This window comes from Juglans regia, chromosome 15 (genome assembly GCF_001411555.2).
Source record: "Juglans regia cultivar Chandler chromosome 15, Walnut 2.0, whole genome shotgun sequence".
In the NCBI taxonomy this organism is placed as follows: domain Eukaryota; kingdom Viridiplantae; phylum Streptophyta; class Magnoliopsida; order Fagales; family Juglandaceae; genus Juglans; species Juglans regia.
Genome location: NC_049915.1, coordinates 5,293,353 through 5,318,266, shown reverse-complemented (window position 1 = coordinate 5,318,266; position 24,914 = coordinate 5,293,353). Strand labels below are relative to the sequence as shown.

At 36.9% G+C, this 24,914-nt stretch overlaps 2 protein-coding genes and 1 pseudogene across 2 annotated transcripts; 1 reads left to right on the top strand and 2 right to left on the bottom strand.

Annotated features, from left to right (window-relative positions):
- Positions 1-164: 164 nt before the first annotated feature.
- Positions 165-5,437, top strand: LOC108979560. The gene is made up of 8 exons (XM_018950263.2): positions 165-580; positions 748-868; positions 950-1,036; positions 1,145-1,807; positions 2,184-2,535; positions 3,692-3,773; positions 4,363-4,614; positions 5,106-5,437. The coding sequence occupies exons 1-7, from the start codon at positions 380-382 to the stop codon at positions 4,567-4,569; spliced, it is 1,713 nt and encodes a 570-aa protein (XP_018805808.1). The 5' UTR covers positions 165-379; the 3' UTR covers positions 4,570-4,614; positions 5,106-5,437.
- A 3,998-nt stretch (positions 5,438-9,435) lies between these two features.
- LOC108979549 lies at positions 9,436-17,563 on the bottom strand (annotated as a pseudogene).
- A 2,956-nt stretch (positions 17,564-20,519) lies between these two features.
- On the bottom strand, positions 20,520-23,337 carry LOC108979546 (triacylglycerol lipase OBL1-like). The gene is made up of 5 exons (XM_018950240.2): positions 23,028-23,337; positions 22,709-22,905; positions 22,564-22,597; positions 21,246-21,862; positions 20,520-20,819 (listed from the first exon to the last, which is right to left on the bottom strand). The coding sequence occupies exons 1-5, from the start codon at positions 23,335-23,337 to the stop codon at positions 20,520-20,522; spliced, it is 1,458 nt and encodes a 485-aa protein (XP_018805785.2).
- Positions 23,338-24,914: the final 1,577 nt, after the last annotated feature.

Below are 24,914 nucleotides of genomic sequence, written 5' to 3'. Positions count from 1 at the left end.
AAAATATCATTAAATACATTTTATTCACTATCAATCAGGTAGGAGTATTACATTCTTATTCTTTTACTCGAATTTCAACCTAACTTTTAACTGTAATCAAAATCAAAATTATGAATTCAAAGGCAGGACTTACAAAGTTTTCTTCATAAATTTATAAAGTCATGGACAGCATTTTCTTTTTGTTTCTCGCCACACAAACAACTTTTGTATTCTAAGCAGAATTTTAAATTTAGAACGTTTATGACTCTGACATACATGTGACAGTTCTATTGAATTCCCTCTCTCACAGACACTCGGATTCTCTCTCTCTCTATCTCTCTCTGTGTATGCAGGTCGCATGTCCGTGTGAAAGTGATGCGAAGAAGCCATTCACTTGACCATGCCGGAGGTGGGGTTTCAGGAGCGGACATCGTCGACAGGTGCCGGCTTGAGAGGCCGCGAAGCTAGCCCTGATTCCGTCATCTTCACCCTCGAATCCAACTTCTGCAGCCTCTTCTCCTCTGCTTCAGCCAGCGTCGACCGCTGCTCTTTTGCTTCCGACGCCCACGACCACGACTCCGTCCCTTCTGAAATCTCCCTTGTAAATCCCAGTCCCCTCTATGAGCTTGGTTCTGCAATTCATTTGGTTGACTTGCATTGCGCGTTTTTTATCCAATACTACTCTTTTTTTTGTTTTCTGCATGAACTCTCCTAATTCAAGTGGATAAATTCGTGTCAGTACGGTTTAAAATCCTTGATTTGATGCAGCATTTGGTAGGACCCGACCATGGCGATCGCCACGAGAGCTCGAGTGATCCAGATCCAAACAAACGCACAGGACACAACAAGAAGCACAGTCGTTTCTTTAGAAAAGGAGAAAAAGCCAAAGGTAGTATTTAATTCCCTTACGTAAGTTTCAAATTTCAGTGACCGAGACGCACACTCACTGTTTCCTTGGATTTATACGCAGTCGAAAAGGAAGACAGCGACGCAGATTTTGAAGACGAAAGTCCGCCTCTTGATTCTGCAAGAAGCTCCTTCTCTCTAGCTCTCAAAGGTACCCCCCTTACCTTCACAAACCGAACTAGAAGCTTGTGCTTTTGCTTAGTTTATGAGAAAGCATTTGATTTATTTGACTTCCTTTTGGTTTTTTGGCTCTATAAAGAATGCCAGGATCGGAGATCTAGATCTGAATCTCTAGCCGAGAAGCTAGATAGACGAAGACCCGCTTCGTTGGATCTGAACAATGTTACCGCCGCTTACTCCTCCTCGCCGCGGCTGGCAACCTTGAAGAAAAGCTCGGTGGTTGCGTCTCGCAAGTGTGGTACGTTTCCGAGTCCCGGGACACCGAATTATCGGCAGGCGAGCATCGGAATGCAAAAGGGTTGGAGCTCGGAGCGAGTTCCTTCACATACAAGTGCTAACCGGAGGCATGCGGCATTGCTGCCTTACAACAATGGAAGGTCGACGTTACCTTCGAAATGGGAGGACGCAGAAAGGTGGATTTTCAGTCCGGTTTCGGGAGACGGTGTTGCAAGGCCTTCGTTTCAGCCACCGCAGAGGCGGCCCAAGTCTAAGAGTGGTCCACTCGGCCCGCCTGGGATTGCGTATTACTCGATGTATTCTCCGGCTACGCCGATGTTCTATGGGGGTAATGTTGCGGCTTCTCCGTTTTCGGCCAGTGTGATAGCAGCGGACGGATTGGCGATACACTCTAATGGTAATGCTGGAGTGTTTCCTGGGGTAACAGAGCCTTGCATTGCACGTTCCGTTAGTGTGCACGGCTACTCTGAGATGTTGAGCCAGTCATCATTGCCTGGATTACAAGGTACTACTAAATTAGCTCCTTTAAGCTTCACTTTCTTTGATTAGTATCGATTAGAATTAGGATTTGCATGTCATTTAAACTTAGTTAGTTTAACATCATTCATGAATGTAATTGTCAGCTTGAAGGACTGATCGAGTCAAAGACTGGATGTCAGTTCCTTTTACTTGATGTTTTAATTAATTGGTTGGTGAAAGTTGATTAGAATTCTCATGGCATCTGAATAGAAGAGGAGTTAAATGTGGGTAATAGTACTGGATTTTAAATTGTTAAGCTTAAACCTCTCCTTATCTGGTAAGACCCATCTTCTATGAAAATGCGAGGCATGATGTATTTTCACATATCTGATCTTGACCTGTTTCCCCTGTTTCAAACACAGATGAAAAGCTCGATAGGCTCAAGGATGCAGGCACTGACATATCCTTGGGTGTTTCAAGAAGGGATATGGCAACCCAGATGAGTCCGCAGAGTAGCAGTCACTCATCTCCACACAGGAGGCTTTCTTTCTCTGCCTCCACTCTCTCCTCCCCACCTATTGTGCAGTTGCATAGCCAACCATCATCTAAAATGGAAGTTAGGGATGTCGTGGTAGATGAACGTGTCACTGTGACTAGGTGGTCCAAAAAAGATAGAGCTCGGCTCCCTGGGAAGAGCTCATCTAATGTTGATGACTGGAAAAAGAAAGGTGTGGGTACTCAACCTTCCATTTTGGATATAAAGAGCATTTCCAGGTATGAATATTTGACTACTTTATTATTTAAATTTCCTTCATTTCTGTTGGGACATTTAACTACAATATGATGACACCTTAATGGGGTCATGGAATATTATGAGATCCTCTAACAAGAATTCCTTATGTTGCCCTTCTTGTTAAACTTGTGCCATAGTACATTGAATACTTTCTGTTTATCCATGTATAGTGAGATAAAAAAAAGGTGGGGGAGCAAAATGTGGTTCAGAATCCACCTCTTTGCATTTGATGGGAGCAAATGCACATTTAGAGAGCCTTAAGAAAAGATTTCGGAGACGTCAAAATGGTTTTTCAAACATGATGAGATTCTTTAAAAAGAAATCCTTAAGTTGCCCTTCTTGTTAATATTGTACACCATAGTTCATTGTTAATCGGTGTGTGGTGGAGTAAAATGGTGGGTGTTTGATGTTGCAACCCTGTGGTATTGTAAACTTTTGGATAGATCTTACTAAGGAAACAGTTGGGAAGACAATAGTTGATAATCATCCGAGAAATGATATTCATTAGCCTTTTAACCATCATCCTTTCACCATCCCTTAATGTGATGTGGCATCAAATAATTGGCCGATAAGTTAGAAAGTGACACAGTTTTCAAGTCATTTCGATGTTATATCATAGGATAATGAAAGGACATTGATTAAAAAGCTTGTGAATAGCATTTTTCTTAATCATCTGAGCTTCAGCTGTTAACTGCATAAATTAAGTGGAGCACGGATTCATATTGGTGATTTTATTATCTTAATGAGTTGAATTGTTACCTTTGAACTCAAACAAGTTTTCCAAATGTAAGTCAGTTCAATGGCTGTTGGTTGGTTAGTTTAGTGAATATCAAGGAATTCATGCCACTTTTTGTCTGGTGCTAGACTCTTTTTTTTTTTTTTTTTCCGAGTTGAACACCCCATTTTCCTGTTTGACTATGATACCAGCATCCAATGTAGAATAAATATATAAAAGAAAGCGCTTTTACTGCCCGAAGATATTTAGGCTACAAATTCCAGTATTTATAATTCTTAGTTATTAGTGCTTGGCCGTATTATGAGATCAGAAGATAAATCCCACTTTGTGCCAGCCATGAAATGAATGCAGAAACATATCTATTCTATGTCAATGAGCCTACATCTTTTGACTTTTTCCAGGTCAAAAAGAGAGGAAGCCAAAATCACGGCATGGGAGAACCTGCAGAAGGCAAAAGCTGAGGCAGCAATACGAAAGCTGGAGGTTATTTCCTAATGATATGTGTCTTAATGCATCGTTTTATATTTTTTGAAACATTCACTTAATAACCAGCCCTCTGTGGTGAGATATGTTTCCTTTTTTTTTTTCTCCAATGTGACTAGATTCTATATTTATTTGTCACTCTGGTCTAATCTAGCATGGTTGGTGTTAGTCCCAAGATATCAAAAGTGTGAGCTTTAGGTTAGCCAAATTATTATCTTTCGTTTTGGTTTACTGTTCTCTTTTTGGTTTTTTAACAACTTAGTTGAAATGTGAAATTGTGCAAGAGTATTTTGGGGCCATTAGCTGGAGATTGGGTCATTACAGGAAGTATTCTGCCCAGCCTTTGGACTGTAAATTACAGGAAATAGGATTATAGAAAGTGCATTTTCCTAAACATGAGTAAGTTATTTTTTCACGAGAATTTGAGCCCATGGCCCCAATGGATGTATGGGCCAAAGGAAAAGTGGTAGTGGTAGTTAAGAATCTCTCTCTCTCTCTCTCCAGCAATCTTGTCAAGCATGCACTATGTGTTTATGTTCTGCAAAAGGGAAATTTGGTTCTATGGCCCTTACATAGACATTTCTTTCAGATGAAGCTGGAAAAGAAGAGATCGTCATCCATGGATAAGATAATGAACAAGCTGAGATCAGCTCAGAAGAGAGCTCAAGTTATGAGGAGCTCAGTGTTGGCCAGTCAGGCCAATCAAGTTACTAGGACTTCCCATAAGGCTCTCTCATTCTGCAGAAACCGTCAGATAGGCTCCTTGAGTGGTTGTTTCACCTGCCATGCTTTCTAAGGCCTCATCCAATCATCTATTATTACAATTGACCAATAATAGCAGGTACCTTCTCTGTAGAATTATCTGGTTCATATTTTGATCCCTATTAAATTTCTCATATCAGACACGTCCTTTCTGATGGAGTTTCTTCCATGGAATACTTTTCAGAAGACATATCTATACTACCATAAAAGCTGCAAATTGAGCTACATGATTACTTTACTTTTATTCATCAGTGTAAAACTGATCACCACAGATTCACTAGTTAGTGGAGGGTGCTTATTACATCCCTTATTACTTTTCTGTAGCTTTGTTATTTGAAATGCATCTGAACATTGCAATTGAAAGTAGGAGCATTTGAATGCACAACTTCATTCTCCAAATTCACCAATAATGGGTTCAACAGTATGGAATGTGTCTTGAGTTATAACTCATTGGGAATAATCTTGCAGAAAAGACTGCTATTTGATGTTACACTATTTTATATGAATGGAAAATTGTTCCTGTACATTGATTGTCCTATGCTCTCCAACTTATGTTCTATTTTTTATCAGATTAGAGTTGAATGGGAAATGAGGGGGGGGCAAGTACATGATTGATGCTGTACAGCAGAGCAAAAAAACAGTATTATTTTGACACTGATTTGGTGTCAGCTTAGTATTTGTTGTGCACTAAAGCACCAGTTCTTCCACCAAGGTTCCTGATAAGATTTGAGATTCCAATTACTGTATTCTTGTGGATTCCATGGTTAGGAACACATATGTAATGTATGTAAATCAATCAACCTTAGATTATTCCTTTTGGGGCTTCCCCTTTCACCTTGATAGCTTGTGGGACAAATGGAGATGTTGCATTATTAAGATCTATACATTAGTTTTCGAAGTTCCTCCAAATGCTAAGATTTAGGTATTGTTTGTTTTTACAATTCATTTCAAGTCATCTCATCTCATCATTATAATTTTTTTAAATTTTCATACAAATTAAATAAATACTTTTATTTTTTAAAATTTTAAAATAAAAATAATATTAAAAAAATATATTTTAATAATATTTTATTTAAATTTTAATCATTATCTTAATTCATCTTATTTGTAAAAAAAGGGCAATGTTGCCTTTGTGTACTTTCTTACTTTTCTTCGATTTGAGATTATGTAATTTGGTCCCAACTATGCTGATGTGATTATAATGCAGGAAAAAAAAAAAAAAAACCAAAAAGGAAAGAAGTGATTGCCCATTTAACCCCATTTTGTGATCCGTTCACTCCTTGAGTTGCTGGGCCACTCAAGCCACCCCATTTGGGTGGTTCTCATCCCCATTATTTGGTGCTTTCAATTAGAGAGATTGATATATCACTAATGTCTTAAAAATTACTTTTGACTAGCTTTTTGGTTTTAACGTTTGAGTTGGGCTACTCTGTCGTCTAAAATAGCCCGCTCACTTTGACCGCTACTTACTTTTACATTTTTTTTAAATTCATTTTTCTATTCACATTTTTTTAATATATTTAAATAATTTTTTTTAAAAAATACACCAATATATTTAAAATTACTTTCTTAATCACTAAGTGAAAAAAAATAATAATAATAAAATTTTTGTCAAGCGGTTAACTTGAGCGGTCAAATTGGGAGGTAAAGTAGTTTTTTCCTTAACGTTTTATTAGTTACTTTTTTTTTTTGTTTTAAGCAAGCAAGTGAACATCATTAATATTAGAAAAATGATACATGATGAGGGGGTGGGGATCTCCAACAAATACCTCATTACAATAACCACAATGCAAAGTTGGTGAAAAAAAGGAAAAAAAAAAAGGGTTATGGTACTAATTTCTTGGTCCCTATCCTTACTCTGTCGTAAAAGACAGTCTGTTGGTAAGCTATTGCTGGAGGTAGTGTAAGCGGGTGCACTGCAGTCTATTGTCTTGAGATATTTTTTAGAGAGACCCTTAGTCCATTTTTCAATATAATCGTTTAGGAAAAGTGATAATATAATAGGAAAATTGATATCAGAATGATAGATCTGCGGTAGAACAAAAATCTTCCCGTGCCTCTGTATTGGTGCGTGTGGGCCACGCGTAAGTGGTTTGGAGGTGAGGTGGGTCCGATCTGAAAGATTGAGAGGTGGGGGATCCATTGGTATCGTGCGTGTCATCGGTGGAGGTGTCGGGATGAGGCGGTGTGTGGAGTCCACGCATTGACCTATGTGGCGCGATTCCGAGTTGTCTTGGTAGATTGGCGACTAAGGAGTGGTGTGGTGGGGTGCGTGTTGATTGATGGTGGTCGGAGTGTGATAGATCTGAGAAAAACTGAAATGGTAGAAGGAAGAGGAAAAAAAAACCACCATGAAAGCATATTCACACCTAGGTAGCGGAAATGGAAAGGAACAACAGAAGGAAATGGAGAGGAGGGTAGAGTCGTGGCTTTCACCCTCCTCTCCGGTGAAGGCTATCATGGAGATAAGGATGAGTTTTTTCTAGAGAGAAGTCAAACCTTCTCTTTTTCTAGTGACTTATGGGTTTGTAATCAATGGCCTTTCCGAATGACAAAATCAATGGTTCCTGATACTATCCATGGTTAGGGGTTCAAACTTCCAACTGCTAGACCTGATATCCCTTAAAAAGATTGTCTAGGTAAAACAAAATAAGACATGAATTTGTAAAGATTATAGGGTAAAATTTATAGTACGCAACACAACGAAAATGGCTAATAAGTCGAGATTAGGGGTGTAAAAAAAAATGGAAAACTGGTTGAATTGGACTGAACTGAACTAGTGGGTTCGGTCTGGTACCAGTTCTTAAGAATTGAAATCGGTCATAAGCCAGTTTTGTACTAATTTTCATATTTTGAAAACCGATTTAAACCGAACCAGATCGATATATATATATTAAAATTTTTATATTATACTATAAGCTAAATTTCTAATTAATATAATATAAAAATTTAATCTTATTATTCAAGTCTATTAATCTTATAACATAAAATTAATATAATATTTTATTTAAGTTAGACACTACTTATACTATACTAGTATAATTAGACATTAATGAATTAGTAATTGTTAATGATAAAAACTAAATTCTAGCAATAAGTTTAGTGTTGAAAAAATTATAATATTAAACTTATGTAGTACCAAACGTGTAAAAGGTAAACCGGAAAAATCGGACTAGACCGAAATTGAGAAAAATCAAAAGTCTTGACTTTGATAAAGAGCTAGTTCGTATCGGTTCAAAATTGGTGAATACTGATTTGGTTTTAAAATTTGTTTAAAACTGGACTAGTTATACCCCTAGTCGAGATATAGGGTGGAAATAGGCGCTCAATACAAGGGAGAAATTAACAACTAGTGACATTAGTTGTTTTGTTCTTATGCATTTAGCTTTAGTTTGTGATCTACTGCACCATAAGCCACCACGCATATGGTGACTGTGCATCCAAATAATGTGCGAGTCACGTCATCTACACATCTCGCTTCCGATGCATGTGGATCTCACGCTCCACCTCCCTTCTAATGTCATCTATCGATGCTTATGCACACACAGCCACATGCGCTGGCTCAAACACGTGTGTCCACCAAATGTTGTCAGCTTCTTTCCCCTTAAACAACCACCCACTTCCATTTATCCCTCCAAACATTCTCACCTCACACAATGTCTGAAAAATCGAAAGTTCCAATTTTGATGATGAATCGATCCGCATTGGTTCTTAAATTTTCAAAACTGGTGTATACTATTTCGGTTCCAAAACCTGTCCAAACCTAGACCAAACTGGACTGGTTACACCCCAACTCATTATCACCTTCAAGCCAGCCTTTTCCTCAATTGCAAATTGACCATTTAGTTCCATTTCCCCTTTGTTTTTCAATTTCATGCAGTATAATGTTTGTTTTGAGGTATTTGTTAAGGTCTCTTGCCTGTTCCTAATGTATATTTAATGTTAGTTAATTTGATATTGCTCATAACAAAAGAAAAAAAATACAAGGGAAGAATTTGTTCCTTTGGAATAATATATCTTTCTCAATATAATCTAATATGATAAGTGTTAGTACACTTGACTAATATTGTATCTATCTTTGCTAAAACACAATTTGGACAATGAAGCAAATCCTCGCCTAACCTCATGCCTACTTGCCCCCATTGATCGGGCGGATGTACTTCCCATCCCACCATCCGATTTCTATCAATAAAACCAATCTAAAGTCTCGCTTGCAAACATTCAAACCCTTCCAAGCTTCCAGGCCATTACATAATTCAAAAAGTCATAATAACCAAATCATTAAACCCACTTTCTCATAGATAAAAGATTAAATTCACAATCTTGATCATGATTAGCCTCTGCATGGGGATTCCCACAGTTATGTCCATGGGTCGCTAGCACTCTATTGAGGCTCAACATCATGCTGTGCAATAGGTCGTTGTAGAGCTTATGGCCACGCCATGGATCTCAATGTAGACTCATGTTGTCATGCCTTGGGTCTATGCATGAAGAATAAGTAAAAGATGATGAGAAGGACGAGATGAAGAAGAAGAGATTTAGAAATGGTGAGAGAGGCATAAAGAAGAAAAGAAGGATGTAACTAGGTGGGAAAAATGAGGGTAAGAGAAAAAACATGTGGAGTTTTCTGTTTATATTATTGTAGGGTGGGCGGGTGAGTATCCTACTCAACCAACTACTTTTTGAAAAGTTAACATGGTGACTATATATATATATAATGCCCGATCTTGATTCATGAAATGCTCCTAAAGGAAAATATTTAGTTTACAAGTCAATTATCCCAATAAATGCATTTATTGTCTCTCTAAGCCGAATGGAAAAAAAAAAATGACATTGCAATTTAAATCCTTAAAAACAGTTATTAGTTGTCCTCAAAGAAACCTCAAAGCCTTTATATAAGTTAATGTGATTTCTTTGGTAAACCAACTTTAGAATTTCTATGCCCAAGTGAGTTCTGGAGGTCTATAGGTAAGGATCCCAATCGGGTGACGTTAACATAATCTTGAGAACTATGTGCTACTAATCCGGGAATTATCAATCCGAACACTCTATACATTTTCATCAACCGACTTTCTTTGTAGTCTGAAACTTCAGATCAGCTCCAAAACTGCATTTAGGTACTTAGGTATTACCCATAATAGTGAGAAGTAGTTCTTATTTGGCTCCTCCCATGAAACCTGGATTCCAACATTAAGGATATAGTGTGTTAGTGCTATTGTTCTATATCTAAAATTTTATTGTTTTATATGCTTGAAAGAGAGTGAAAGAGACAATGACTACTAGAATTCCTAAGTATGCTACCTTATTTTGTAATTACAATCCCAATTACTTTCAAACTAAATGTTTAAGATGTTATCACATTAGCACATTTACTTTAACTAACTTTTCATATTTCGGTAAACGATATGTGAGAAAGTCTCAACTATTTAATTGAAAAAATGGTTAAATATTATATATATGATTAATTGTGCACCTGCACGATGCACAATTGATTCTATAGTAATTTTGAATATAATCTTTTTTCAGTTACTAGTTGCAAAGGATAATGTGACTATTTCAAAGAGTTATATATGATCAAGAAAGAGAGAGTACTAATATTGACCTTCCCATTGTAGTACACACTCTAGTAGAGGATGGGAGAGAAGTGCTCAAAGAATATACTGTCATCTTCGTAAGGGACCCTAGGCACCACGTCATTGCAGTAAACATATCTCAGATTCCTCACGTCATTCTCAGTCAACTTTTCTTTCATGTATTCCCCAAATTGCTTGTTGCCAACCCTTGGTTGTCCAAATGTATACACTCCCTCCAACTTATCTAACAACCATGCCTCCTCATGCATGGCTAGAATGGTCACAAACAGAATTGCCAATGCCCCACCCAAGTTGTGTCCTGTTAATATGAATTTAGCTCTCTCGTTCTTCTACAGCATTTCTTTTAGCTTGCTTCTTACTTCATAGTAAGCAAATTGTTGTTGGGGATCTGTAACACCCCACTTCCCAATAAAGACATTTTAAAATTTTTGGGGAGCCAGTGTGCTACTAAACTTGACTAAAAACTTTTCGTTTTAACAACACACCAGATACGAAAGATTTTCATAAATAAAACAAACTTTAATAAATACTTAAAATCCAAAATAGAATCTGTGGAAGCACTTATTTTAATAAATACAGAAGTCTCATGTGCTTATCAAAATAATTTATTTAAACCTTAAATCATAAAACTAATCAAAGCATAAATTTTCTAGGCCTCTACCTCGCTCCCTAGGTCAAGTTCTGTTCTGCAGTCTCATCCCCATAAATGTCATCACCTGAATGATTTAAAAACATAAAAATATACGAAAAAAATGAGTCGAATACTTAATAAGCGACACATCATATAGTAAACATAATAAACATAAAGTTTCTTAAAAAAATGTGCATACTCATGAATACATACGTAAATAACATTAACATGAACTTATCTTTCACTTATCATAGGCCGTTACCCACTGTTGACTCCCATGAGATAGGGTTAGTGAATCTAAGTTGATTCTGATTCCACCAGTGGCCACGGGTTGTGGAATCCATATATAAGGAATCCATACTGGGTGCACTACCAGCATATATGACCTGACAATGCAATATGCCCATAACATAGGTACCGTCTACGTATCATAACATACGCCGTTACATATCTTATCATTCATAATTCATCATAATCATACTTGCATACTTGTCATATCATAGATTTCAAAAGAAATCGCATGCATACTTTATCATATCTTGTCATATCATATTATAGATTTCAAACGAAATCGTATTTTTTTCATAAATATCGTGATACATGTTTCCTCAAATAAAATCATGACTTTTCATAAATCTTTTAATGCATAACTTCTTTTATAAAATCATGAATTTAATGCATCAATCTTCACATAAAATCGTGGATTTTCATAAATCATTTAATGCATAAATCTTCATATAAAATCATAGATTTTCATAAATATATCATGACTGGGTACGTAAAAAGGGACTTCCAATGAAGCGTATACATGCAAATTTTTTTTATGAAAGACATGTTTACCGTACATACATGTAAAGTATGATCATACTACTTACCTTGCAACACTAATCCACTATTTTCGGCACGTAATCGGTTGCCTATAAAATAAATACATAATTTGCATAAATTTCGAGTTAAACATGTGATTTTATTTAAAATCTAAACTACTAAAATAATCTATATTTCTAAACCTAAAATCCTTAAAAACTCTAAAATATCGCCACTCTCTAATTATTTGACCTTTCGCATAATTTCACAATTTATCAGATGATTAACTTTAAAAAAATACTATCAAGCCCAAGTATCATATTTATCCCGATTTCTACCATTGACATTTCACTGAGAAATAATACTAAAAAACTTCTTGGCGTCCAACATCTATTTTCTCTTGGTTTTTACTTTAGGAACCCATCACACTAATAAATAGACCCTTCTATCAACACTAATTGAGCAGGGGTACTCTTGTAATTTACCATAACACACTTCCTAATATTAGTGATAAAATCTTACGGAATGGCCTTACTCGAGAGGTAGTGGCAGTGGCTTACCATGATCAACAACTAGCAGCAGCTCGTGGTTGGGCACGGTGGCAACTCCGGTGAGTGGGCGACTATGCAATTGAGAGTGTGAGAGAGTTATGGGAGAGAGAGAGACAGAGAGTGAGAGAGAGATTACAAGAGAAACTACATGCCGTGAGTGATAGAGGGAGAACAGAGAGTGAGAATCACGGCGTGAGGGAGATGGACTTACGTGTGGTGGTTGGGGGCGTAGAGTAACAGATTTGTGGCCATGTGGTGTGGTCGTTTTCAGCAAGGAGTGACGGTTGACAAGGTGGAGACTTGGCTCTACGGTGGGCTCCGAAATTGCTCTGTTTTAATGGAGCAAAATAGAGGTCCTTCAGCTTTGGTGAGGCTGCATTTCTGTGTTGTTTTTTGACATGGGTTCGCGGCTGACTTTGATGGTGAGGTCTGGGTGGTTGGTTGGTAGTCACGGTGGGGCAGATAGAGGATCCTCTAAAATACGGTGGTGTGACACAGGGAGCGAGAAAGAGTTTTCTATCAAGCCAAAACAATCAAATAGAGAGGAGTGGACGACGGTCGTGGGCTTACCAAAATTGTACGAGGCGGAGGGAGGTGCCTGGTCGGCAGGTTCTATGGCTGCAGTGAGGTGATCTAACTCTTGTAGTGGTCGGTGGAGGATTGAGTAGAAAACATGGCTATTTTTGGTATTCATGGTGGACGTGATGGTCTCGGGACGAGAGGGGTTGGTTTCGATTCTGAAAACCCTAGGATGCATGAAAGGCAGTATGTGCAAGGCTGTGCATGAAGTCTATAAATAGATGTAGTGACATGCATGTGTGACTAACGGAGAGAGACGTGCATGGCTTGAAATTCAGGGAGGAAAATCAGTTAGGGGTTTTATTATGAAGATGAATCTAGAATGTTAATAGTGTTTGGAGTCTAACAATAAGGCGTTTGGAGTTTTTTTTTTTTAAATAAAAAATAAAAAAGGAGCCTTAAGTCTAGGTTTAAATAAACAATAACTATTCAATAAACTCTTTTATGAGCTTTAGCTCATTTATTGAGCCTAATAAAATTATTCGTAATTTATCCCTAAAAATATAGGATCGAGTCGTTACAGGATCACTTCCTTTCTCTATTTCTTTTGGCCAGCCTTTGTCCATCTGCAAGCCTAGAGCATTCATAAAGCCACTACGGGCCTTTCCCATGCCTTCAAGCTCAATCCACGACAAGTCCACATCTATCCCATTTGCAATTGGATCAAATGGATCAGTGCCCCTAAACCCAACCACATTTAGGTTAGGGTTATTCTTTGTATCTTGGAACATGATAGCTTGAGTTGAAGGTCGTCCTCAAAAATCTATCAACCATTTTATTTTTAGACCTATATGTTTTCTAAATTTCCCAAAAAGAAGAGAAATACTATTGTATTATTGCATCAAAACTAATGTTTTCCGGTTTAAATTAGGCAATAAGTTTGTCACAGTTGTTATTTGATTGTCTCAAAACACATAATTTAAGCACAAAATTTCAAGTTTGAGCTCTACGTTTCACATGGGGAGGCAATAGAAAGCATACTTATAATACTAGTTGAGATATTTTTCAATTGTTTGATCGAATTAGAGAGTCCATCGCATAAGGAAATAGACACAATATTAAATGCCTATGTGGGGTCCATGTTGTCCAAAAATCATATATGAATAACATTAAATGTTGTAAAACTCACATGATGTATCTAATTCTCTCTATAATTGGAAAGGATTTCTATTCACTTAGTACAAAGTATTTTCTAATTTCCCAAAACTTGTTTTCCAACTAATTTTACCAATTGGCTCATGCAACTCATAAACTTACTTCGAGGGAGAAAGTGCAAGTGATTCCTTGGCTGCATAATCTTAAAGAATCTTCTCATGTTTTCTTAGCATGTAATGAGAATCTTGAATGTCATTATGATCAACCTGAAAGGCCTTAAATGAAATTTAAAAGAATAGGATAAATAAAACGAATGGACTCCTTAATGGTGCAAGATTGGTGAAATGATCCATCATTGATTATTTTAGAAAATAGTATTTCTTCGTTTTTAGAAATGGGCAGAACTCTTAGATCCAATTTAAAATTAGATGAATAAGGATTTATGTAATAATATACTTAACAACCTTGTTCACAACTCAAATGAAGCGCGCCCGTATAAAATTTAAAATGAGTAATGCTAGATACAGTTCTAGGGTGTGTAATTGCAATATTTTATATTTCGTTTCGGTGATCATTTTGGTTTAAGTACCCATTCGAACAGACATATTGTTCAAACGATTTTTTGGACTTACGAATGACTTCCTGAGACGAAATTCAATCATCCTAGAATAAAAATTTTGTTCGAACGTGATCAAATGGTCCAGCAAAATTTCGTCCCAAAAGATGATTTTTGGGATGAAGTCATGATTTTTGTCCCAAAATACCTTTTGGGATAGTGATATTGGGACGACCTTGAGACGCTTTATTTTCGTCTCAAAATATATTTTGGGACAAAACCCCAATCTTTTTGGATTAAACTTTTCATCCCAAAAGAGCTTATCTGTTGTAATGTACCTTTAAGGGAAGGAGGCGCGACGGCGCTGGGGTGCGGTGGGCAGTGGTGATTGCGGTGGGGAGAGAGAGAGAGAGAGAGAGAGAGAGAGAGAGAGAGAGAGAGAGAGAGAGAGAGTGAGTGAGTGAGTGAGTGAGTGAGTGATGAGAGAGAGAGAGAGCAATGTGTGAGGGAGAGGGATGAAAAGTGACGGTGGGGGGGTTTAGCATGGGCTTACAGAGAGGGATGGAGGTCTTGCATGGTGGTGCAACCATGGACAGAGGGGCTGAGTAGCTTGCGGAGGAGCTATGTTAGACAAAAAGGCACGATGCTCTGTTTTGGGTGTATGAGAACAAGGTATATCTTGTCTCAGTGGAAGGAGTAGCATGGTGGCTAACTAGTGGTTGGGTAGTGAACGGAGACGTGTGGTTCACGGTGGTCTGGTGCAGCGATGCTAATGACGTGATCCAAGGCTGCAACTCGGTTGTTTCCATGGTGGTTCTGAGTGGAGGGAGGACTCACGATGTGGAGGTGGGCTACAGAGGTGCAACTGAGTGGGCTGTTGGTGATGTGGGTGTGTGGGTTGCTGCAGCGTGGTGGTTCTTGGTAGTGGAGGTTCCTTAAGGTGGTGCAGGAAGGTTGGTCTGGGTGCATGGGTTCAGTTTCCAGGGTGGTTCACGACAGAGGGAATGGGAGTGGTTTCCAGTGTTTCTGCTTGTGTTTTGTTCGTGGCCTGGGGAGCTAAATCGTGTAGGCTAAGTGGCTTGGGGAGGAAATCTTGTGTGGAAAAAAAAAAGTGTGGCGATAGCCCTAGGCTCTAGAGGAAGAAGACAAGGGTGTAGGGGCAACGGTTGCTAATTGTTGCCGTGTTTGATGGGCTCTTCATGGACGTAGAAAAGTGGAGAGGGAATGTGGAGGCCGAGGGTGGTGTAGTTGTGGGGTGCTTGATGGTAAATTTATGGAGAAGATGCGGCTTGGGGGAATTTCTACGTGCAAGAGAGGTTATACATGTATATATATAGATGACTGGAAACCCTAGAGAAAAAAAAGTGAGGAAGAAACATGCATGCAGAAGGAATGGACATGCATGCCGTTGGGGGCCAATACAAGATCTCATGGGTTTGGGCTTTTGGCCCATGTTTCGTAGTGAACAAAAAGAAAATAATAAATGGGCTCTGCCTTGAGTTTTGGGCCTCGACTCATCCATAAATATATATATATACTTATAATTGTTCCACAAATTTTCTCGGCCCATAAAAAAATATTTTCCATCCAACCCAAAAATATTTAAAGAAATTACTAAAAATAGCAAGCCAGCCTTTTCCACGATTGCGAATTAACCATTTAGTTCCATTTCCCCTTGTTTTTCGATTTCATGCACTATAACGTTTGTTTTGAGGCATTTGTTAATGTCTCTTGCCCATTCCTATTGTACATTTAATGTTAGTTAATTTGATATTGCTTATAACAAAAGAAAAAAGATACGAGGGAAAAATTTGTTCCTTTGGAATAATATATCGCTCTCAATATAATTTAATGTGATAAGTGTTAGTACACTTGACTAATATTGTATCTATCTTTGCTAAAAACACAATTTGGACAATGAAGCAAATCCTAGCTTGACCTCATGCCTACTTGCCCCCATTGATTGAGCGGATGTACTTCCCATCCCACCATCCAATTTCTATTAATGAAACCAATCTAAAACCTCTCTTGCAAACATTCAAACCCTTCTAAGCTTCCAGGCCATTACATAATTAAAAAAGCCATAATATATTAATCATTAAAACCCACTTGCTCATAGATTAAAGATTAAATTCACAATCTCGATCATGAGCCTCTACATGGGGATACCCACAGTGGTGGCCAAGGGTCTCTATCACTTTGTTGAGGCTAAACATCATGCTGTGTAGTAGGTCTTTGTAAAGCTCATGGTCATGCCATGGATCTCAATGTACACTCATGTCGTCATGAATTGGGTCTATGCATGAAGAATAAGTAGAAGATGATGAGAAGGATGAGATGAAAAAGAAGAGATTTAGAAAAGGAGAGAGAGGCATGAAGAATAAAAGGGAGGAAATGAAGGATGTAACTAGAAGGGGAAAATGAGGGTAAGGGAAAAAACATGTAGATTTTTTTGTTTATATTCTTGTAGGGCTGGCGGGCAGGTAGGATACCCCCAGCCACCCACCTGCTTTTTGAAAAGTTAAATTAATAATTCATTCACTTAGCCTATTGGGCAGGTAAGGGATGGAAGTTTGGGTGACCTACTGTAACACCGGGGCCCAGTGTGAAGTTGTTTTAAAAAATTATGATTTTTATGTACGAAAAGCCTATTTGATTTTTTTTTAAATAGAGTTCGGGCCTAAAACACTTAGAGAAAGCCCAAATTTTTGCATGCCCAAACACCATGCCGTGAGATCAAAGATCAGAACCCCATGACATTCACATCTTCACGTCATGCACATTTTCTTCTCTAGGGTTTACTACCTTTTCACATAGAAGCTCACCCATCAAATCTAGGATTGCCGCTCTGCATCTCTCCCATACCACCTCTCGACATCACTTGCTTCAAGTAACAGAAATATTTCTACCCAAGCCGCTAGCCTCTCCTCCCCACACAAACAGCAACCACGGCTCCTCTTTGCACAACATAAACCACCTAGCCCCACCACCCAACCTTTGGCAAACCATGAATCCCACGGCAGAACAACACTAAACCACAAAGTACGTGCACTGCCATGGGGATAGTAACCACATCGGTGCGTTGCATGCCCCTCCCACCGTCCAACTTCAGTGCCATCATCACCACTGCGTGAAGCCCAGCAGCCAGTGTTCCTATTGTCAACCACGAGACCACCATGGAACAGCCACTGCCTCCACGTCCAGGAAACGCCCATCAACAGCAGTGCACCGCAGCATAACCCAAGCATAACGCCCTTTCGTTCACTGCCTCTCCACGTTCTCGGCTCAACGCTCGTCAACTTTGCACCTATAAACTAGAACACCACTTTTGACACACTCCGGCTCAGCCTCCGTCAACCCTCCACCAAGTTTCAGCCACTGCTAGCCTCTTTAACCCAGCCGTTGCATCGTCCAGAATACACGCTGCTCCTATACGAAATCGACGCAACCCCGGGCACACTGCAACTCCACGGATTGTAGCTCCACTTCGCCGTGCGCCATCTCCACTTGGCCATCACTGGAGCTCCCGCTCCTCTGCCGTATATCACTGCACCATCACCTTATTGTCGAGGACGACCACCTACATAGTGAACCGAAAACTCCCCTGTTTTAGCCACCAAAAACAGAGCAACCCAACCCAGTGCACTTGTCGTTCGAAGCCACCACACACGGTGCCAGCGCTTCCACGTCGTTACCACATGCACAGAAAACTCCGACGGTCACTCCACGCCACTCCTTTTTCCGCTGCGTCCCTTTCGGTAAACCACCGACAACACCTTTGTGTCACTCTCTCGGCTTACTCTATGTCTTTCATTTTTTTTCCTCATTCATTGGTCTCTCTCTCTCTCTCGTCCAGTGCTCCGCCGAGATCACCGTCGTCTTCCTAGCCCCGCCTACGTCTTACGCTGCTGCTTGATTTCCTCCATGAGTAAGCCCTGTCATGCATGTTATGTTGATTTACGTAGGTTTTTTTGTTAGTTTTCAAAGAATTAAATGAAATTACCGTAATACCCTTTACTACATGTTATATTAATGAGCTTTTAAACTTTTATTATGTATTAGTACACTCTTATATAATTAGGATTACAGAAAATCACTTAAGTATTTTAACATATTATTTAAGTAAAGATTTCTTTTTAAGAGCAAATAATATTGGTGTAATGTTATTTTTTTTACACTTTAGATATGATTTAGTCTATTTAAAAATAGTTATGGTTTATTCTAAAATATTCTGGGATAATTATATTCTCTAGTATTAAACTTTATAAATTGTTTTCAATAATAAATAGGATGTTTATTTTCTACTATTTGTAGCAAATTATTTTTATAGTAAGTGTGTAATTCTATTTTGAACATTTAAATTATGATTAAAGCTATTTTTTTATGAAATTTTTACTAGTGCTTATCTTAAATGTTGATTGATATTAAGGAAATTTAGAGAATGAGGATAGTTTGGGAATGATGAGAATTTTAGGTTTTGAAGAATTAAATATGTTATTTTAGAAGCTTAGGATTAAATATCGAAACATGAGATTAATTGGAAATTTACGAGAATTACGTGATTATTTTATAGGTGACGATTAATTATTGTTCGAAATTTTGAAGGAAATTTTGAAAAAGCTAAGTCCAGGTAAGCGGGATTCCTATGCTAGACTTCACATTAAAATAAAATGAGTTGAGGTTATTTTTAGAAAATATACATATTTGATTTTGAAAAGAAATTTGAAGTACCTCAGTTATTTGTTCCGCATTACCCATGAGATTCTGTTTAAGAAGAAAGTATTTTCTATCATGACTGGTGTAGACATGAGCTTATTTTTAACATTCTGTTTCTGAACTTTGAAAAAGAGAGCGAATATGAAATTTGTGCATAAATTATGTTGTGATATGATTTTGTTCTGTTCTGAAGATTTTGTTCAGTACTTTGTTTGGATAAGACGTGATTTCTGAAAATCTTTGGCATGACTCTTTGATTCTGAATTTGATTCTGTTTCCGCTCTGTTCAGTTACGGTGCTGCCACGGGTGATAATAGTGACATACGGCTCAACCACGGGTTATAATAATGGATACAACTCAATCACGGGTTATAATAGTGGATATGACCCAACCATGGGTAATAATAGTGGATACGGCCCAACCATGGGTAATAATAGTGGATATGACCCTGCCACGGGTTATAGTAGTGGTCTCTGTTTTGAGTGCACACCTTGGTGACAGAGTGATTTATGTTCTGCTTGACTATCCGTAGATGCACAACCCTACCACTGGGGTTATACATGGCCTCTGTTCTGATATGATGTTCTGATGATGATGATGACCATTTATGCTATGCCAAAGAATATTTTTGGATGAAATTATTTCAAAATCTTCGCTCTGATATTTTGATAACATGTTTTGCTTCCGCACTTTGAAAATGAAAATGTTTTGTTCTGCATTCTGATTTTTGTAAATGCTCATGTTTACACACTGATATATGTTCTCTGCTTACTGATTTGTTGATAACTCACCCCTTATCTTCATATATTTTTCAGATAATTTTGATGGTTCAGCTGGAGAACAAGAGTAGGAAGTTTTAGTAAGGTGTTATGATCGAAGTGGAATAAGTGCCTGATGGTACAAGTGCTTATTTGAGAGTCGTAGTTAGTAAACAGATTTTATTTTTCGGGTATTTTGATTTGATGAGTGAAGGATAATTTAAAGTTTTGGAGAGTTTTTAATTTATGTTATTGAGATTTTCTTTATTGTCCCCATGGAGGAACTTAGATATTTAGATTGATTAAATTGATTAATATTTTATGGGATTTTTCTGGATTTTATTGTAGTATTATTTAAGTTAATTTTAGGTATTAAGAGTTAACTCTCCGGACCTTCGGGATCGGGGTGTTACACCCACTGCTTGGCCTTATATTGCTTGAGTTATAAGTACAATGATTCGTCTGTGATCTATAATACAATTCTTGCAAGTTATAGACATGGTGACTATATATAATGCTTGATCTTGATTCATGAAATGCTCCTAAAGGAAAATATATAGTTCACAAGTCAATTATTTTGATAGATGTATTTCTTGTCTCTCTAAACAAAGTGGAAAAAAGAAAATGACATTACAATTTAAATCGTAAAAAGAGTTGTTGGTTGCCCTTAAAGAAATCCTAAAGCCTTTATATAAGCTATTGTGATTTCTTTGGTAAACCAACTTTAGAATTTCTATGCCCAAGTGAGTTCTGGAGGTCTAAAGGTAAGGATCCCAATCGAGTGACGTTAACATAATCTTGAGGACAATGTGCTGCTAATCCGGGAATTATCAATCCGAACACTCTAAACATTTTCATCAACCAATTTTCTTTGTAGTCTGAACCTTTGATATATGGGATTATGAAACTTCGGATCAGCTCCAAAACTGCATTTAGGTACTTAGGTATTACCCATAATAGTGAGAAGTAGTTCTTATTTGGCTCCTCCCATAAAACCTGGATTCCAAAATTAAGGATGCAATTTGTTAGTGCTATTGTTCCACATCTAAAATTTTATTTTTTTATATGCTTGAAAGAGAGTGAAAGAGATAATGATCTCCTAGAATTCCTAAGTATGCTACCTTATTTTGTAATTACATTCCCAATTACTTTCAAACTAAATGTTTAAGATGTTATCACATTAGCACATATACTTTTACTAACTTTTCATATTTCGGTAAACGATATGTGTGAAAGTCTAAACTATTTAATTGAAAAAAATGGTTAAATATTATATATATGATTAGTTGTGCACCTGCACGATGCACAATTGATTCTATAGTAATTTTGAATATAAACTTTTTCGGTTACTAGTTGCAAAGGATAATGTGACTATTTCAAAGAGTTAAATATGATCAAGAAAGAGATAGTACTAATACTGACCTTTTCGTTGTAGTACACATTGTAGTAGAGGACGGGAGAGAAGTGCTCAAAGAATATACTGTCATCGTCATAAGGGACCCTAGGCACCAAGTCATTGCAGTAAACATATCTCAGATACCTCACATCATTCTCGTTCAACTTTTCCTTCATGTAATCCCCAAACTGCTTGTTGCCAACCCTTGGTTGCCCGAATGTATACACTCCCTCCAACTTTTCTAACAACCATGCCTCCTCATGCATGGCTAGAGTGGTCACAAACAGAATCGCCAATGCCCCACCCAAGCTGTGTCCTGTTATTATGAATTTAGCACTCTCGTTCTTCTGCAATATTTCTCTTAGCTTGCTTCTTATTTCATAGTAAGCAAATTGTTGCTGGGGATCACTTCTTTTCTCTATTTCTTTTGGCCAGCCTTTGTCCTTCTGCAAGCCTAGAGCTTTCATAAAGCCACTATGGGCGTTTCCCACGCCTTCAAGCTCAATCCACGACAAGTCCACATCTATCCCAATTGCAATTGGATCGAATGGATGGGTGCCACTAAACCCAACCACGATTAGGTTAGGGTTATTCTTTGTATCTTGGAACATGATAGTTTGAGTTGAAGGTTGTCCTCGAAAATCTGTCAACCATTTTATTTTTAGACCTGTATGTTTTCTAAATTTCCCAAAAAGAAGAGAAATACTATTGTATTATTGCATCAAAACTAATGTATTCCGGTTTAAATTAGTAATGCTAGATACAGACAGTCATAGGGTGAAAATGAGTAATGCTAGATACAGTCCTAAGGTGTGCAATTACAATATTTTAAATTTCGTTTCGATGATCATTACGGTTTAAGTATTGGCACATAATATTTATATGTATACATAAACTATCAACTAATAAAATAAATACATGTATATGTAAGTGTATATCACGCATGTGTGTATATATGTGGAAGAATTGATGATTTATAAAGTCGATATATGTTGAAAAAATCATAAACTTTAGTTGAGACAGAAAAAACAATGAAAAAAAAAAGAATAGAGAATTTTTTTAAAATAATGATATTAAAAAAAAAAAAAGAGAATGAGAGGACATATTTAAAGTAAAAAAGATTAAAATTATATAAATGCATTTTATATTCTAGAGTTAATTAAATACCTTTTAGATTTAAAATTTACAAAACTGACATCCAAGCATAAGATTTACAAAATTGCCATTAAAATAGTCTGAAACGGAATAGGGCCCGAAAAATGGCCGGAATGGATGAAACGGACTAAAACGGGCAGGAATTTAGAGTGAAACAGAATGAGAAGGCATAGTGTACCAGATACGTACCGTTCCAGAAGTTGTAGAACCCTAAGTATTCCATCTGAGCAAAAATTGGAGAGATAGAGAGAGAGAGAGAGAGTCGTCATCATATAAGGAGAAATTAACTTAAACAGATGTATATTTTTTCATATTAATATAATATTATACGTACGTTCCAGTGATCTCTGATTATGGTATGAACAAATTCTGCATTTTCGTATGACAATTTGGAAGCCATCATTGCAAGCGAAGCATTATATTTTATGTGATCATCTTGTCTAATGCTTTTGTCTAACTCCACTCTTCCATCAAGACATCCCACCACAGATGTGAACGTTGCCGATGATGGATCAGGCAGCACCACCTTTCCTGCATAAATTAATCCAACCCATGATCAGTTTCAGGAATTTAGCAAATCAGTAGTACTGTTTAATCCATTAATGATTCATATAACTATAAAAAATGGGAAAAGAATAATGTAAAATTAAAACCTGTAAAGAACTTAAAAAACAGCTTGAGAAATCCTCCGTTTCTTAAGAGAAGATTCAGCCACAGCTCCAGCATATTCCCTATCAGAACCAGAGGTTTTCCATAGAGAAGGAGTAGTTTCTGCACGAGAAGGGAGTTGAAGATGTACCATCGGCGCCAAAAATCTGCCTCTAGAGATTCCGTGAAGTCGAGGAATCCACTTGTTTCTGAGTAGTCGGAGAAAAGGAGAAAGCGAACAAGATCATAGAAGCTCGCCTCTTCTGGCTTAAGCAGCAGAAAATGGTTACTGAATTGTCTCTCGTTTGGCGCCATGACTCCGAAGCAATGAAGAAGATGATATACATACATACATATATATATAAGAATTTATTGGGGAGACTTTGTCTCCTACGATGACAAGAAGAATGAGACGACGGCACGCGGGGGGACCCACTTCTTGATTTTTTTTCTAATGGGTTCCAAAAATGGAGGATCGCTCCAGCAGCTTGAACATACGAAGATTGAGAAAAAGAAAAGTATCCGTCGTCGCCGTGACGTAGTAATACATTAGTTTGAGAAAAAAGCAATATTAGTTATAGTCGTAGAATTTGTAAATATCGTATAATCATTTTAAATAAAAATGGTATCTATTATTAAATTATTATTGTTTATGTTGATTCCATATTTACTAAATTTTTTTAAAAAGTTATATAACAGTACATATACATTCTACTACTGTAAATATATTTTTCTCTAGAAAAACCATGAGAACTGGGATGGACCTAGTTTGATGGGAACCCCCCAAAAATAAAAGAAATTCAAAAATATGCTTTAATATATAGTTTTCTTAAAGATATTCTATTATAAAGATAATCCCTCCCCAAAAAAAAAGAAAAAAACATTTTCAAAAATCTCTATTTAGTATTTAGTTGTCTAGGTTTCTTTTAGTTTTTTAATAATTTTTTCATACATACACCTATTTTTGTCATTAATAAAATCTCACATTTTGTTTTTACATCTCATAAGAGGCATTGGTTTCTTTTTAATTATAAGCTATTTGGCAAATTTACAACCTCATTTTACTTATTTATTTACACTTAATTTCCTTTCAAGTCTTCCATGCTAGCTAGCTTGTTTGGATTAATTTTGCGATCAGTAAGTAAATATATACTACAATCAAGTTAATAACTAAGAGTGAATGCATCAAATCTCATATAACTATTTCTATTTATATTGTAGAGACTTTACAATATTCAATTGATCCTTACATTCAACAAAAAAGTTTATTTTTATTTACTTAATTTTTATCATTTGTTTCAAAAAATCTTAAATAACTATTTTATCTTAATTTTTATCGTTCACTTGAGTCCGATGAAACTCAAGTGAGAGATTTAATGAGTGGCTTTAATAATTTAATTTATCTTTTAATAACAATCTTATATAATTAATGTTAAATATCAATGACATATTTACTTTATCTTAATTTCGTCCCTGCAGAAGAACATCACGTTTTTATGACTTTTCAAGAAAATCATGTGTTTTGTGTTTTTAGGAGACCGAGTACATCATGCAGGATGCCGCCCACGTGGCTCGTTCAGCCCTGTTTCATTCCGTGAAGAAATGCTTCATGTACGAAATTTTCTCGTTAAAATTCCAAACTTTTAGCATCTAATATAGGGTCAAAAGTATAAATAGAAGAAAGCTGATAACCCGATAATTAATAAAACTAAAATAGTGTAATATCGATTAAATGATTTAAAATCATGGGATATATTCCAATTATAACATGGTTTATATAATATAGTCTATACTAATATCAAAATTGATTAATAATTTGAACCCTCACGAGTAGTATAAGCTAAAAGTAATAGATAGGTGAAAACTTTCAACCTCTCTTGATCTTAAATTAA